Raw genomic sequence first — 18,644 nt, 5'->3', positions numbered from 1 at the left:
AAAGAATGACCCACATATATGCTGTCTACAAGAGACCCACCTTAGAACAAAAGATCTACACAGACTGAAAGTAAAGGGATGGAAAAATATATTCCAAGCAAATGGACATGAAAAAAAAGCCGGGGTAGCAATACTTATATCAGAAAAAACAGATTTCACAGCAAAGTCCATAAAAAGAGACAAAGAAGGGCATTTCATAATACTTAAGGGAAAAATCCATCAAGAAGATATAACCCTTATAAATATATATGCACCAAACTTAGGAGCACCCAAATATGTAAGGAAACTTTTGAAAGACTCCAAGAAAGATATAGACAACAACACACTCATAGTAGGGGACTTTAACACCCCATTGTCAACAATGGACAGATCTTCGAAGCAAAGAAACACCAAAGATATGGAGGCACTGAACAACACTCTAGATCAAATGGACTTAGTCGATATATATAGAAGTTTTCACCCCAAAGAAGCAAAATATACATACTTCTCAAGTGCACATGGAACATTTTCAAAGATAGACCACATGGTAGGACACAAAACAAGCCTTAACAAATTCAAGAAAATTGAAATTATATCAAGCATCTTCTCAGATCACAATGGCTTAAAATTGGAAATCAACCTCAAGGAAAAAACTCAAAAACATTCAAACTCATGGAGAATGAATAACATGCTATTAAATAATGAATGGGTTAACAATGACATCAAGGAAGAAATCAAAAAGTTTCTGGAAACTAATGATAATGAACACACAACAACCCAAAACCTATGGGATACAGCGAAAGCAGTCCTAAGAGGAAAGTTCATAGCAATACAGGCCTACCTAAAAAAGCTAGAGGAATATCTAATAAAAAATTTAACCCTACAGCTACAAGATCTAGAGGAAGAACAACAAGCAAAGCCCAGATCAAGTAGAAGGAAGGAAATCATCAAGATCAGAGCACAATTAAATGACATAGAGTCTAAACTAACAATTCAAAAGATCAACAAAAGTAGGAGCTGGTTCTTTGAAAAAATAAACAAAATTGACAAGCCTTTAAGCAGGCTCATCAAGAAAAAAAGAGAGAGGACCCAAATAAATAAAATCAGAAATGAAAGAGGAGAAATCACAACTGATACCACAGAAATACAAAGGATTATAAGAAATTATTATGAACAACTGTATGGCAAGAAATTTGACAACCTAGAGGAAATGGACAGATTCCTGGAAACCTATAGTCTTCCCAAACTGAATCAAGAAGAAGCAGAAAGTCTGAATAGACCAATAACAGCTAGTGAAATTGAAGCAGTAATCAAAAAACTCCCAGCACACAAAAGCTCTGGACCGGATGGCTTCACAAGTGAATTCTACAAAACATTTAGGAAAGAACTAACTCCTATCCTTCTCAGACTATTCCAAAAGATACAAGAAGAGGGAAGACTGCCAAACTCATTCTATGAAGCCAGTATAACCCTAATTCCAAAACCAGGTCAAGACACAACAAAGAAAGAAAACTACAGGCCAATATCGCTGATGAACATAGATGCTAAAATCCTCAACAAAATATTGGCAAACCGGATCCAGCAACACATTAGAAAGATCATACACCACGATCAAGTAGGATTCATCCCAGGGATGCAAGGATGGTTTAACATTCGTAAATCAATAAACGTAATACACCACATAAACAAAATGAAAGACAAAAACCACATGATAATATCAATAGATGCAGAAAAAGCATTTGATAAAGTACAACACCCATTTATGATAAAAACTCTCAGCAAAATGGGAATAGAGGGAGCATACCTCAACATAATAAAGGCCATATATGAGAAACCTGAAGCCAACATCATACTCAATGGGCAAAAACTGAGAGCATTCCCCCTGAGATCAGGAACAAGACAAGGATGTCCGCTCTCCCCACTCCTATTCAACATAGTCTTGGAAGTTCTAGCCACCGCAATCAGACAAGAAAGAGAAATAAAAGGCATCCAAATTGGAAAAGAGGAAGTAAAACTGTCATTATTTGCAGATGACATGATAGTGTACATAGAAAACCCTATAGACTCCACAAAAAAACTACTCGACCTAATAAGTGAATTCGGCAAAATAGCAGGATACAAAGTCAATATTAAGAAATCAAAGGCATTTTTATACACCAACAATAAAAACTCAGAGATAGAAACTGAAAGAAAAATTCAATTTACCATAGCAACAAGAAAAATAAAATACCTAGGAATAAACTTAACCAAGGAGGTAAAAGACCTGTACTCAGAAAACTACATAACATTGAAGAAAGAAATTAAAGAAGATACAAATAAATGGAAGCATATACCATGCTCATGGATGGGAAGAATCAACATCATTAAAATGTCCATACTACCCAAAGCAATTTATAGATTCAATGCAATCCCTATTAAAATACCAGCAACATATTTCACAGACCTAGAACAAATACTTCAAAAATTTATATGGAACCAAAAAAGAGCCCGAATAGCCACAGCAATTTTGAGGAAGAAGAACACAGTAGGAGGAATCACAATACCTGATATCAAACTATACTACAAGGCCACGGTAATCAAAACAGTCTGGTACTGGCATAAAAACAGACATATAGATCAATGGAACAGAATAGAGAGCCCAGAAATAAACCCAGGTTCATATGGTCAACTAATATTTGACAAAGGGGGAAAGAACATCAAATGGAGTGAAAAGAGCCTCTTCAACAAATGGTGTTGGGAGAACTGGACAGGGACATGCAAAAAAATGAAACTAGACCACCAACTTACACCATACACCAGAATAAACTCAAAATGGATCAAAGACTTAAATGTAAGCCGTGATACCATAAAAGTCCTAGAGGAAAAAATAGGCAGGAAAATTTCAGATATCCCACGTAGCAACATTTTCACTGATATATCTCCTAAGGCAAGGGAAATAAAGGAAAGAATAAACAAATGGGACTACATCAAACTAAAAAGTTTCTGCTCAGCTAAAGAAAACATCAGCAAGATGAAAAGGAAACCAACCGTATGGGAAAATATATTCGCCAATGACATCTCAGACAAGGGATTGATCTCCAAAATATATAAAGAACTCATACGACTCAACACCAAGAAGACAGACAACCCAATTAAAAAATGGGCAAAGGACCTGAACAAACACTTCTCCAAAGAAGACATACAGAGGGCCCATAGACATATGAAAATATGCTCAACATCACTAGCCATCAGAGAGATGCAAATAAAAACCACAATGAGATACCACCTCACACCAGTCAGAATGGCCATAATCAACAAATCAACAAACAACTTGTGCTGGAGAGGATGCGGAGAAACGGGAACCCTGGTGCATTGCTGGTGGGAATGCAGACTGGTGCAGCCACTATGGAAAACAGTTTGGAATTTCCTCAAAAAACTAAAAATGGAACTGCCTTTTGAACCAGCAATTCCATTACTGGGATTATATCCGAAAAATCCTGAAACACCAATTCAAAAGAACCTATGCACTCCAATGTTCATAGCAGCACTATTTACAATAGCCAAGTGCTGGAAACAACCTAAATGCCCATCTGTAGATGAGTGGATCAAAAAACTGTGGTACATTTACACAATGGAGTTCTATGTAGCAGAAAGAAAGAAGGAACTTCTACCATTTGCAACAACATGGATGGAACTAGAGAGAATTATGCTTAGCGAAATAAGCCAGGCAACGAAAGAAAAATACGTTATGCTGTCACCTATTACAGGAAACTAATGAACAACACAAACAAATGAGCAAAATTGAACCAGAGGTATGTAAACAAGGAGTAGACTAACAGTAACAAGGGGGGAGGAGGGAGGGAGAAAAGGGGGTAAGAAGGGGAAGTGTAAAATCAAAGAACATGTATAAATGACCCACAGACATGGGCAACTGAGTGGGGACTGAATGTGGGGGAAGGGAGGGGCAGGATACAGGGAAGCAAGAGGGGGGAAAAAAAAAAAAAGAGAGACAACTGTAATGGAAAAACAAACAAAAAAATTTTTTTTAGTGGGGGAAAATGAAAATATGAAGAATGGAAATGCCAGTTCAGTGAATATTAGGACAAAGATTTTCCTTCACGTTGTATATTTTTCTCCCTATTTGATCTCTCCAGAGTTTGGCATTCTAAACAAGTAAGTAATGACTTAAGTTTCTTTGCATGGACCTAATAAGACCAGTTGTTAATAGAGGTTCCTTTTTCTGAACAAGCCTTTGACTGGAATGTCAAGCCTAAAGGAGACATGCTTGGGCTCATGTTGTTACCAAAAAGCCCTAAGGAACTGGGAATGACTTTCAAAGGTAATAAAAGCCCGCGAAATAAAAGGCCTGCTGCCATGGTTGGTTGTGCGGTCCACAGCAATCTCTCCAGGGAAGGAACGAAGGTTGTTTTCCTGAAAGATGGCTAGAAGGGACCTTAAGGCACAATGGAAAACCAGAAAGACTTGGAAAGGACAGGTGTGTACAGGCAAGGATGAATGCCAGGTATGTGGCCCAGCTTCTGTGCACTGAAGAGCAGACTGAGGGCCACCCTAAATGTTCCTTGGGTAAGTTCCAGCAAAACAGAACTAAAGATCATAAGTGATCATTTGCTGCTCTTGTTATGCTTATGCAAATGAACAGGATAAATTAAAAATGGACTTAATGTAGTCCCTTTAAAGACAAGGAGAGTAATCTTAGGGAGAAAAATCAGTATTCAAGGAAAATCACAATGATCAGTGGCAGACTGTAAAGTAGGGCAGCTAACCGTCTTAAAAGTTTCTTCTCATTTAAAAAATGGTTTCACTTGAAAATTAAACCATATCTGTGATATCACCAAAGAGATTCAAGTTGCAGGCAAGTAGAATGTCAAGTGCCTTGCAACTGTATGTCTTCCCAATAAGACAGTCTTACAGATTTAGAGACTTTTTTGTTGGTTATGTTACATAAATTAACATGTGTTTTCTGTTTTCAAAGGGCATAAGCCTATGACCGCATTACCTGAGTGATTGTCTGTACGCATAAGCCTCACTTAATCCTCTCTGCAGCGCTGCCTCCGGAGACTCAACAGTTTGGCTGAACTAAATGGCTGAGTTGGTGAAGAATGGGGTGGTCTGTGGGCTTCACTTTAAAACTGAATTCTCTTTTCTATCCTAATGGCTTGGACAGAAAGGGCCCAGAGGTCTGAGAGGGGGGAAACATAAACTATTTCCCTCAGCCCAAACTAAATAAAATGGGCAAAAGGGTTTTGGACAGGAGAGATGTGCCTAGCACACCTTCCTCCAAAGAAGCCCCCCCCCTTTTTTTTTTTTTTTCTCCTAATGTGGAACATTGAAAAATTAATCCCTGCCTTTTGCCACCTAGTAGTTATGGATTGAATGATGCTTTTTAACCCTTTTTGCCAAATCTGTTGCCCCCAGAACACAACAAGGATGCCAGCCTGCTAAACCAAGCACGCCGTTGTCCGGAGACAGCCAACTGACCTGGAGTCTGCATGATCCTTCCCCATGTGGGAAGGCCACCCTCCCCTCCACACCCCCACTCTTATTAGGGATTTCTGGACCCAAGGGTAGGTAGGACGACGACCATGTCCAGCTTGAAGCAGCTAGAGGAGCTTGAGACCTTCGCCCATTGTCCTTTACAAGATTACAAAGGGTCTTAATATCTGAGAGGGAGGGATAGTTATTTTTTACGAACCATGGGTATGGACTTGGGGGGGGATGCTGGGGGAGGGAGATACTGGGTGGAGGGGAGTAAAGGGGAAAAAATTGGAACTACTGTAACAGCATAATCAATAAAATATATTTAAAAAAAAAAAAAAAAAAAAAACCCTGGGTCTTCAAGTGAGAAGCAGGTAACAGCAATTACAAGTGACCACTCAGGCTAGAAATGCACCATCCTCACAAAGAGTTATGAGAATCATGGGATCAGAGGTCAAAACAAGTACTACACAGGGGAAGAATCCTCATAGCAGACGATGCTGGTTATCATAGGATTTGATGTTTCCCACTGTTGACATAACCAGGCTTGATGATCACAGTCACATTGGTTTAATACTTCTGAACACTGGCTATTGGACAATGAGTTCTATTTTGTATATAACAAAATGTTAAAAATAGAATTCTTCTTGGCTCTGTCTCAACTGAAGTTCTAATGAGAGAGAGACCAGATTTCAAAGTCAATGTGAGACACACTACAGGCAGAGTTTACAAACCCTCTCACCCACTATAAGAATATGTGAGGGTTGAGAGAGGTAAGAGAAAGAAATTTTTCGGGAGAGGAGTGCTATGTTGTGCTGAGTCACTCCCCTGACACCGAACAGCACACGGAGGACGGGTGAGGCAATGCTACATCCCCAGTCTCAGGTGTCAGAAGTGAAGTTTCCTCGAGACCAGCCTCAAAATGTGCCTTTTACAGGGTGAGCACACAGAGGGATGATGTGGGGCTCAGGCCTGAGGAAGCTAAGTGGCCAGAGGCAGAAGAATATCAGTAGCTGTGCTGGGATCAGCCTATAGTCTTTGTGTGTGGCAGAAATACACAAATGCTCCCAGATATAAGCCAAGTACAGCATACAATTGGTCTGAGGTCACCCTGGACCCTGACTTTTAGGGTGCATCCTTGAAAGGCCAAAGAATCCCAGCAGCAAGAAGCTGAAAGTGCGAATCATATCCTCAGTACTGAAGGAAAAATTACAAGCAACCACTTAGGCCAGAAAGGCATCCTCCTGAAACAAGAGATCTATGTAACGGGCCTCCATGATGGGGTGTCTCCTGAGGAACCATGAAATTGCCCCGGAGACAAAGAAGCAGCTTGAAACATCTGCCAGACCCAGAAAGCATAAAGACATATTGCATAGTGCCTGATCAAATAAATAAGACTTCTCTCTCCAACACTCCCTTCAAACTACCAAAGCCTGGGAGTACAGAAACTAGCCAGCAATGCTCTGAAGAACGGAGGAGTGCAAGAGGGAAGCAGAGAAGAGGACAATGAGCAACCCCTATACATGATTTATGAAGACAAACGGATGATATGCTGAGACATCCCAGGGTTTAGAGTATCTATTCTTCACATGCCATTTAAAAAACTATGTGGCAATGGTGGGGTGGGGGTGGGGGGATGGGTGTGGGTGGAGGTGGAAGAGGGTATAAGGTGGATAAATGGTAATGAAAAAATACAATAAAAATAAATTAACTTTTAAAAATATGAAAAAATTTTAAAACCCTAGTTTATTGTTGTATAATTGGCATACAATAAACAGCATCTATTTAATTTTTGTTGCTTTTTTCTTTTTAAATTTTTTGCTTTTTAAAATTTTTGTTCTTTTACAATCATCCCAATTTTTCCCCATTGCTCTCCCCCACCCCACCAACTATACTACAAGGCCATTGTAATCAAAACAGTCTGGTACTGGCACAAGAACAGACACATAGATCAATGAAACAATAGAGCCCAGAAATAAACTAATGTCTCTATGGTCAATTAATTTCTGACAAATGGGGCAGGAACATAAAATGGAATAAAAATAGCCTCTTCAATAAATGGTGTTGAGATAACTGGAATAGTACAAGCAAAAAAATGAAGCCAGACCATCAACGTACAACAGTATATATTTAAACTGGTGCTGAACAATAATACCAATTAAACCTAGAGTTAAGACTAAATAAATGTTATTTTAAACATGTTAAAAAAATGAATACAGATGTCAAAAGAGCTTACTATTTAAGTAAGGTGTCAGAAATAACAATCCTATGCTAGAACTAAAATTGAAGATTATATAAATAAAGCCTGGGACGTGGACAATTGCCAAGAAAAAGGATCAATCCTTATCGCCTATAGGAAGGAGACAAGAGATCTAGTTATGTTTTTTACTTTAAATACTAAAAATATAGGCTAATAATCCTAGTAAAACATAAACTGGGATAAAGTGCTTTCCAATAAGTATAGATAAAGCCAAGGAAAATTTAGGCTATATTGTAAGACAACTTTTTTATAAATAAAACAGGAAACAAAATGTAAAAAAACTCTCCATACCTATTATTATAAAAATATAGCTTAAATTCCCCTGTTCAAGACAAATATTCTAAAATTAAATATCCAATTATATGTGCCTTGCATGAGAGACATATAAAATAAAATTATATACAAAGATTAGAAGTAAAATAATGCAAAGTTACCATCTAAGAAAAAAAGCAGAAGTGACTATATTAACTTCAAACAAAGATGAATTCAAGACAAGAAGCATTAAAAACACAGTGTGAATAATTAATATGAAAACCTATACAATACAAGGCTTCTTATAAGCATCAATATGTTTAGTATTATGCTGGTCAACGCAATGCAGAAGAGACCGGAAATAACAGGAATAATTACTGAAAAAGGAAAGATATAATTATGGTCTTTAAAAGCTCAAGAATTTAATTGTTCTTAGAATAACTGAATTCAAGAAAGAATTAGAGAGAAGAAAATTATACCAAAAAATAGCTTTCCTATTTATCATCAGTAACAGATGAGAAGATATAATGGACGGATAAGAGTCTACTCACAATAATTTCACAATAACAAACTGCCTGGGACTGGATTTGATAATTATGCTTGACTTACATGGAGGATAAAGCAAACTTTAAAGAAATATATCAAAGAACATTTGCCTAGATGATGTAGGATACCTCATTTCTGGATTAGAAGATTCAATATGGTAAATGTTCTAACAGGGGGGCTTATTTTTTAACTAACAAATTATTTAATTATTTATCTGATACTAAGAATAGGTATGAATAATTAAGAAAATTTTGTAGAAGAGTGATGAAGAACTGGCCTGTAAAATATTCAATTGTATTATAAACCCATTATATTTAGAATAATACAGTATTGATATGGCAATAAGTAGGCAAAGTTAAGGAACAAAGGAGCTAGTCTTGAAATAGTATATATATTATCTTCCTATACAATAGAAGAATCATCAAAAATCAAGAGAAACAAATTAATTATTCAACAAATAGTTTTGAAAATGTTGGCTAATTGGAAAAAACTGTCCTTGTGTTTCAGAACACAATAAAATGTATTACAAGTGGATTAAAAAGACAAATATAGCCCTGGCTGGTATGGCTTAGTTGGTTGGAGTGTAATCCCATGAACCAATTCCCGGTTAGGGCGCATGCCTGGGTAGTGGGTTTGGTCCCCAGGAGGGTGCATGTGCCCAACTGATGTTTCTCTCTCACATTGATGTCTCTCTCTATCTCCCTCTCTCTCTCTCCCTCTCTCTCTCTCACCCTCTTTCTATTGTAAAGTCAATAAGTATGTCCTCTGGTGAAGATTTTTTAAAAAGGCAAATATAAACAAGAAAACCTATGAAAATCTAGAAGAAATTATGGGTGATGTCATTTAGTCACTTGATGAGGATAGACTTGTATAAGCATAAAAATAATTTTTAAAAATACAGATTTTTAAATATAGTATAAATTCAATTCCATAACAGAAAATTAACTTTGGTGTTCATGTCTCCCAACTGTGTGTGTGTGTGTGTGTGTGTGTGTGTGCTTTTAAATGGTAGAAATACAACTAATTTTATTTCTTTTTATTTTTGTTATTGTGTTTTTTAAAAAATATTCTCTGTAGTGAGCATATTACTTTTATATTCATAAGAGAATCTGTTTTATAATATGCCAAATTGGCTATGGAATAGGTTAATTCTAAATAAAATAAGGTTACTTAAAGGGATCAACTCTCAGTAACACTGATATGAAAACATAAAGCCCTAACTCAGTATAGACATAAAAAGGAGGAAAAACCAATCAAGGGGGGGAAAAGGATCTACTTTTCTATATGGAGCTAAGAAAGTATTAAAAGTAAAAGGAGTTTCACATCAAAACAAACAGAAGACATCTACTAGCAGTGAGTAGACCTAGAATTTAGTCTTGGCTCAGCCACGTGCGTATAGGAAAAGCATGCAATTCCTCTGGTCACCACGACACAATAACAAGGGCTAAACCCGTCATTTCCAAATAAGGTTGATGACCCATTTTTTTACTGGGTGGCTTTTTAACTAGCCAAACATGTGTAGTGCTTATTATGTGTCAGGCTTTGTACCAAGTTCTTTATGAGGATTGTATCATTTAATTCTCTCAATTATTTTAAGAACTAGGTACTATTATCCTCATTTTAAGATTAAAGAAATAAGGCATAAAGTTCACAGTCATGCAGCCAGTTAAATAGACATTTGGACCCAGACAATCTGCACCCAGCATCATGGTTTTAACAAATGTTAGACTCAAATCTATCTTTTAAAAGCTATCCAAGTGACTTGCCTAATAATTTAATCAGACTACCTCAAAGATTTTTCCAAATCTCCATTCTAGAATTCTGTGATCATATTTTACCATTTTCTTATCATTTCATGTCCTATCAATTCCTTGAGGATAATAATGTTCAGTGTATGGGTCTCTTAGGAGAAATCTAGTGTGAAGTCACACTGTGAAAGATGCAGGTCTTTCACAGATGTAATCTTGGAGCATTGTATATCAGCACAAAGTTCAAACTTTTTCAGCTGGCATACAGTCTCCTCAGCCATCCAAATAAATAAATTATAAAACCCATGAATCATACGAGTTGCATGTTAAATATTTCAAATAAATTGATTCCACTTTATATTATCATTTCAAAGTGAACAGATCAAGAGCAGGAATGGGCAGGAGAATTTAAAAGAAATTGGAAAATGAATGAGGTCTTTGGGGGCATCTGTCTCTTTAATGATCCAGTCTTTCATTTCAAAGTCTGGAAGAATGAAAAGGATGTAATCTGCTATACCCATAAAAGTGGGACTGAGGTCTCCTCCCTCCTAGTTTCCTGTGGCCTTGCAGAGTGGGTATGTTGACCCCAATTTCCTCTAACAGGTGAAAAGTGGTTCTAATAAAGAAGGGAGAAGTAAAACATTGAAGAGAAGATGTTACAAAAGGTCAAATGGCAAGCTAAAGAATATGGGAGGAAAAGGGGGAAATAGGGTAGCATGTTAACTGGACCCCATCCAGAGACAGAAGAGAGCCAAACTGTTTAAGGGGTACAGAGTCACCCCAGCTATATACTTATACTGACATTATATCCAGACACTACTGTTTTCAGCGTGTATCGGCAGAATAAACAAGCCTATAGTTCTAACAAGTCCCTGGGCTGTTCCATCCACAATGTCCAGGAGCTCTCCCTGACATAGGAACCAACATGAACACCCTCATGGAACTGGCCCTCTTTCTATGGATCAGCCGAGATCACAGACACATAAGCCCAGACTCTACCTTGTATATGACCTTACTCCTCCTATCTGTGAGCTCCAGTTTGATGGATATATAATCAATGTTGGGAGAAGGAGGATCCTTATGTTGGTACCGAAGCCCCATCAGCAGGAACTCCTCACAGCTCACTTTGAGACTTCCTATTTTCTTCAGTTCCAGGGAACAGCTTCCACCTGGACACTTGAGCTCTGTTCCCAGTTCTAGAATAGATAGCATTGAATTGAGATAGTCACTTGAATATAATAATTATAAAATTTAAAAGCCAATTCTCCCTCCTGTGGACACTTATTCCCTCTCACTGCCCCAAGAATACTTATGTGTATTCTCCAATCACTTACTAAGTGGGTTGTCATTAGTCTAAAAGCCTGTAATTTACTAAAAAGAATAGCTGACCAGCTGTCTCATGAAGTCTTTATTTTTTCCCCCACCAAAAGTGACATTGAGAGAAAAAATAGTAAAATACATTTTGTGGAGCTTGAAGGCCTCTGACAAATAGGCCAGTGGCTCACTGTAAGCCTTCGACAGTCCAGCTGTAGTCTCCCTTTCTTTACAGATCCACTTCAAAGGATCCATCATCCAATCTCTCTCTCTGAGGCTGATCTACTCACTGAGATTCTCTCCCCTTTGTGCTTATCTTGTGGAGTCCTGCGTACCTTTCCAGGTCCACTTAGTATTTTTACTGAATTTTGCCTTAGATATTCTTTCAACAACAACTGAACCACCCTGCTCTCTTTCCCTGAAAATCATAATCACCTCTCCAACAGCTTTCATGTCTCTGCCCATATGCATTTTTTGCTCTTATGAGTACATAAAATACATAGGCCACTTATTTTTTGAGTGGTGTCCTAAAAATTTCCCTAAAGTACATAATGGATATTCTACTTCTTAACCAGAGGATAATCATATAGGAGTTGCCCAAAATGTTAATTAAGTAAACAGAAAGAAAATTATCTATTAACTCTTCCTGATTTAAACCATGGCTGCTGCCCACCAGCTCTTCCTCAAACCTGCTCATAGTATAATAATACTTAATAAATACACCAAGTACTCTTAGTACCACTGCCATTGCTGCTATTAATAATAACAGCTGAGAATTCCTGAGCACTTACTATGACCAGGACTGTGTGAAGCACTTTGTACTCTTACTCCATCCTTACACAACTCTATGGAGCACCTATTATCCTTGCCCATTTCATAAAGGCTCATAAAGGTTAAGTAACGGGTCTAAAATCACCCAGGAAATAAGTAGCAGAAGCCGTTTTCAAACTCAAATCTATATGATCCCAAAGTTCCTGCTCTTAACCTATAACCTACATGTTTTCAACTAGCTATAAATTATATTAAGAAAAACTCTTTGTCATAGTGACCATTTATAGGTATTTTTGTCCGTTTTAGTAACATCCAGATAATTATTAAAACGTTTCATACGCGACTCAGGGAAAAAGCTGTGTGGCTGGTCTCCACGAGGTTCTTCCGGCCGAGGCTCCACCACAACCACCTGGCCATGGGCTGGCAGGTGAGTTCCCACGGGGTCCAGCCTGACTGTGCACTCCAGGCTAGCTGTCCTGTCATAGTCAAAGCTAAGCAGGTTCTTATCAATGGCTGGGGACAGGCCGTAGAATTCAGACACCTCCAGTACATTTTTACTCATATGGATGATGTTACAATCTGGCTCCAGGAGATGGACCCACAGGATAAAGGTTTCCGTGAAGGTGTCTGTCTCAGTAAATCTATGGAGAGAACAGAGCAAAGGCAAAACCTATTGGTGTTCAAGTACTTTTTGTTCATCCCCAATATTCCCTTTATTTTTTAATAAAATTTTTATGCTTCAATTACAGTTGTCATACAATATTATATTAGTTTCAGGAGTACAACATAGTGATTAGACATTCTATAACTTACTAACTTATCACCCTGACAGATCTAGTACTCTACATAATTATTACAATATTATTGACTCTATTCCCTGTGCTGTACTTTACATCCTCATAATATTCTGTAACTACCAATTTGTACTTCTTAATCCCATCACCTGTTTCGCCCATCCCCCCAAACCCCTTTGCATCTGGCTACTATTAAAATGTTCTCTGTATCTATGAGTCTGTTTCTGTTCTGCTTGTTTGTTTTGTTTTTGAGATTCCACATATAAGTGAAATCATATGGCATTTGTCTTTCTCTGTCTGACTTACTTCACTCAGCACAATACCCTCTAGGTCCATAAATGTTGTTGCAGATGGCAAGATTTATTCATATTTCATTGTATATATGCACCACTTCTTTTCCATTTATCTATTGATGGATACTTCAGTGGCTCCCATATTTTGCCTATTGTAAATAATGCTGAAATGAGCATATAAATGTATATAATATATGTCTTTTAGATTTAGTGTTTTGGGTTTCTTTGGATAAATACCTAAAAGTGGAATTGCTGAGTACTTCTTTGTCTCTTATTATATAGCCTTTGTTTTAAAGTGCATTCTGTCTGGTATAAGTATTGCTGCACCAGCTTTTTGTTTGTTTGTTTCCATTTTGAAGAAATATTTTTTCCCTTTTCTTTCAGTCTATGTCTTCAGATCTGAAGTGTCTTGTAGAAAGCATATGTAAGGGTCTTGTTTTGTTACTCATTCAGCCGCCATATGTCTTTTGATTGGAGCATTGAATTCATTTGCATTAAAGTAATTGTTGATAGGTATGTATTTATGGCCATTTTATTATTTATATTTCTTATCATTTTTTCCCTTTTTCTTCTTAAAGAAGACCTTTAAACATTTCTTGTAATATTGGTTTGGCAGTGATGAATTAATCAGCTTTTTCTTATCTGGAAAGATCTTTATCTATCCTTTGACTCTAAATATAGCTTTGCTTTTCAGTGCTCAGGTACTTTTGATACCTGCATACTTAGCCTAAAGCTTAAAGATCAGCCTTCACAAAATTTGTATATTGCATAGAATTTAGATTTTATTCAGACTCTGTTTCCAATCTCTCTGTTCTTTTTCTTTCTTCTCCTTATCTTGGTGTCAACTCCTTTTTCTACCATTCATCTCTAATGAGATGAAAAACCTGCTCTCAAACCTATCATACATACTGATATTTAATGGTTCCTATGAGCTCAGAGTCTCGCTTCCAGCACATAAATAATTTAAAGGTATCAAGCTTGTGTAATTTATGGGTTGAGTTTGAATTTAGGAAAGAAAGTGTGAGGCATTTCTGAAGCATTGAGGCCTTTTTGGTCTTCAGAAATGTCACTATATGAGTGGTTATTTACAGCCCAGGTTGGATGTCCAGCTTAGTGCTTGGACGGTAAAGGTATTCAATAATTGTTACTTCTATCCCCTCCATTACCTTAGTGACTATGTCATGGGGATATCTTCAGGGACAAAATTAATGAGTGGTTGGTGTGTATCAATAGTGCAGCTCCTTATTAATGTGCTCTTATTATGGTTCAGGCATATGCTGAACTCTTTACAAAGAGTATCTCATTCAATCTTCATAGAAACCTGTGTAGGCACTATTAATCCCATTTTACAGATGAGGAAACAGACATAGATAGGTCAATTAACTTAACAAAGGGCTGGAGAGGAGGTGGGAGGTGAGTAGGCAAGCCTCCTGATTTTCTGCATCCAATGTCTTTGAACATCCTATTTTAAATGTCCTCAAGACCAAGAGGAATGACATTGCCTCTAACCCTGCCCTTCATGATTGCGCCTCCACCCCTCAGAAACACAAGGAAGAAATACAAGCAGCCAGCATTTACCAGCTTTTCCAGCCTTTCCAAGGCAAAGTTTCTGAAGTTAATTTTTTTAACTTTAAACTCTTAGAAAACTCAAACACTATGTTTAGTGTATAGCTTCCTAAGAAACCCTTGAGTGCCAGTTCATTCTCTGAGCACAGCATTATGTTCATGTCTCTCTTTCAGCACTTTTTGTTCTCCACCACAGTTATCTTTTTTTTTTCATCAGACTGTGAGCACCAAGAGTCTGTGTATATTCATTGTTGTATTTCCTATGCCCAAGACAGAGCCTGACCTATCGTAGGTGATCATAAGTGTTCATAGCATGAGTCACTGTTCTGATGTCTTCTACCAAACTCTGTTTTATTCATCTAATGTTTAGAGGAAATTCACTCTGACTTATTTTAGCCAGATATTCATAAGAACAAAAACATCAATAAAAAAGTAAATAACTATATAAAGGTCTATTCCACCCATATTGAATTTTCATTTGTTTGTATGAAGTGAGCAATACCAAAAGCAAGAGCTTAACTGTTAAATTAACTTTTTACTAAGGTATAATTCATATACCATAAAGTTTACCTTTTTAAACTATACAACTCAATGGTTTTTAGTATATTCACAAGATTGTGTAACCATCATGACTCCAATTCCAGAACATTTTCATCACCCCAAAAAGAAATCCATACCCATTAGCAATCAATACCCATTTTCTCTTCCCCCATCCACTGGCAACCACTAATCTACTTTCTGTCTTAATGGATTTGCCTTATCTAAACATCTCATATACATGAAATCATACAATATGCAACCTTTTGAGTTTGGCTTCTTTCATTTAGCATTAAGGTTTCAAGGTGCATTCATGCTATAACATGTATTGGTACTTCATTCCTTTTCATGGATGAATAACATTCCATTGTATGACTATATCAGATTTTGTTTACGCATTCATCAGTTGGATTGTTTCAACTTTTTGGCTAGTATGAAGAGCAGTGCTATGAACATCTGTGTACAAGTTTTTGTATAAACATAGATTTTTATTTCTCATGTGTGTGTGTGTGTGTGTGTGTATCAGTGGAACTGCTAAGTCAAGTGGTCACTCTATGTTTAACTTTATCATTAATTTTTTAAATATTTTATTTAATACATTTAAAATATCAATAAATGATACTGCATTTCTTATAACTAAGCAGCTGATCATCAAAAAGAAGAATTTTACTGAATTTTGGAACAATATTTTCCTTCTAACTCTTCTTATTAATTTTTTTTAAAAAAATTATAATTTCCATTTCCCATTATAAGGGGAGGGTTGGATCCAGAGATACCGGTACAAGAAATCTAAAGGAAAATAGGATATAACTAATAATTTGTCACAGAAAAGCCCCAAGGAAGATGATTCAATAAAGATAATTAAATGTTGGCTATAATTCTTGCCATATCCATTCAGGTCTCCAGTTTCTACTGATTACTTTCTTGTTTGGAATCTAGTAATTTCCCCATGATAACACCTATCCACAGAAAAAGAAGTACACAGAATAATTATCTAGCAAAGAATGAACAATGTTTTTGTGCTGCTTACCTGTAAAGTCTAAGTTTCACTGAGTCTTCATCAAGAATCGGGCAACCGTTGTGAATATACTGTACTTCATTGGGAAGGAAATGGCAGTCAAAGACCTAGTTCACATGAAGAAATGAATAAATATCTGTGATAAAATTGGTACAAGATTTAATTTTCCCAGAAGTGGAGTACTGTTTGGAGAAATTATGGTCTGTTAACATCTTGTCTTGCTTTGTTTTCTGTGTGTGTATGTGTGTGTGCGCGCGTGTGCGCGCGCACTCGTGTGTCTGTGTTTTAACCACCACCCCCTGTATCCACCCCCATGCCCACTCACCATCCTGCTTATACAGTTGTGTCTTGTTTTGAGAATATCTAAATTATGAAAATCAAATCAAGTAGTTCAAGCAGATAAATTAAGGAGTGATTATCTCTCTAAATAAGTATCTTCTTACAGTCTATAGTGCATTTGAAATATGGTTCCATTGATCAAAATGTCCTTTTCCCATGCTCTTCAGGGTTTCACAGCAAATGAGCAAGAGACAACTGCCCTGTGTGTATGCATGAAATGATTACCTTACCCACCAATATGCTATATCAGCTCTGTATATATTTTTTCTTCTCCTTTGATTTCTTTCTTTCCTGAATAGCATTTTTATATTCAAAGATGAAGGCATTGTTTATGGACACTATTGTGGTTCATCGGAGAAAAAACTGGCTCGCAGTTGTTTCTCATATATCTTTGAGAGACTGCCTTTGTTATTTATGGAATAGCAGAAATGGTTGACAAGTAGCAATTTAAAGACAATTACCTCTACTAAAATAAAATTATAATTAACTTGTCACCTCAGAACTATTAAGAAAATTAGTATTATATTTCGGGAACTCCAGTTTTTAAAAGAAGTATTTTCTCTTCCACCTATACCATGCTCCTCATTCTGCCCATTCTGACTTGGTAGCATTCTAAAAACTACAGCAGGTCCTTGAATAATGTCATTTCTTTCAACATCACTTTGTTATAACATTGATGAGATGCAGTAGGACTTTAACTCTTATTTATATCAATTAGCCTATGGTAAAACTGGTTTGTTATATGTCCTTTAGCTTAAAGTTGCAGAACTTACTGATGATGTTAACTACGGACTTACTGTTCCCTGAGGTATTCACACATCATCACTGTTGATTGAGTTCATAGCATTTAGCCTGTGCTTTGTTACAGCTTCAAACATTTATAGACAACATAAACCTCTCTGAGGAGACAATACCACTAATACAAATGGTCTCTTCCCATACACACCATTGATTCCTCTTTTTAATTTACAACGAGGAAAGAAATAAAGTAAAGACCTTTCCCATATCATTGACAAATAGTCACGGTAATAAAGAGACAATCTGCTTTGTTAAAAGAAACATCTGTTTTATGTTTCATAATATGTTTTCCTTTTATAAAAGGCGACAATGGTAATTGTCCATAAATTTACTAACTAAAACTAAAAAGAGCTAAATCCTTTTCTAATTACTGTCTAGCTTTGTTTTTTTTCCACTTCAACTGCTTTTCAATTACAATTTATAATTAAATTGTCACACATTTCTAACTCATTATTCACTTTAATAACAGTAAACTGGTTCAAACCAGAGATGTTTTCTTACAGCTGTATTTCTTATTCAAAAGAGCAAGCTCAGCACTAAGCTGGGTGCTTTTCCGCCCGGGAAATTTTTTGCTTTGGGACAGGTGTGAGAAGTGCTGTGTGTAAGGAAGTCTTGCCCTGAAACATGAGGAAAACACATTGCCATCGACCTTATCTAATTGACTACATCAGGAGGGTTGTCTAAACAGAAGGTACCAGTGTGAGCCAATTGAAATCCCTTTCCAACTATCCAATAGGAAAATTAACCTGTTGGTCCTAAGACAAACTTCAGTAATGAAATGAAAACACTAATTGAACAGATGTTAAACAAAACATTTTCTGTGCAAATCAAATAAAACTGTTCATTACACAGCAGGGTGTTGTTAATACAGTCATCTTGCTAGAAATGGGTTCACATAAGCATTGCTTTCAACATCCTAGTAAGATCTATTAAAGAATAATGTGTAAGCTATGT

General features: G+C 36.7%; 1 protein-coding gene across 1 annotated transcript in view; it reads right to left on the bottom strand.

Annotated features, from left to right (window-relative positions):
- FREM1 (FRAS1 related extracellular matrix 1) overlaps positions 1-18,644 on the bottom strand; it is a 165,517-nt gene that overhangs the window by 123,433 nt on the left and 23,440 nt on the right. Inside the window, exons 3-5 of the mRNA XM_090274092.1 lie at positions 16,566-16,660; positions 12,685-12,986; positions 11,260-11,456 (exon numbers count right to left, since the gene is read on the bottom strand). Of these exons, the coding sequence (XP_090130218.1) occupies positions 11,260-11,456; positions 12,685-12,986; positions 16,566-16,660 (594 nt within the window). The remainder of the gene's footprint in view (positions 1-11,259; positions 11,457-12,684; positions 12,987-16,565; positions 16,661-18,644) is intronic.

The sequence above is a fragment of the Furipterus horrens genome, unplaced genomic scaffold (genome assembly GCF_987537825.1).
Source record: "Furipterus horrens unplaced genomic scaffold, mFurHor1.1.pri manual_scaffold_4, whole genome shotgun sequence".
Classification (NCBI taxonomy): domain Eukaryota; kingdom Metazoa; phylum Chordata; class Mammalia; order Chiroptera; family Furipteridae; genus Furipterus; species Furipterus horrens.
This window is presented reverse-complemented; position numbering and strand designations above follow the sequence as displayed.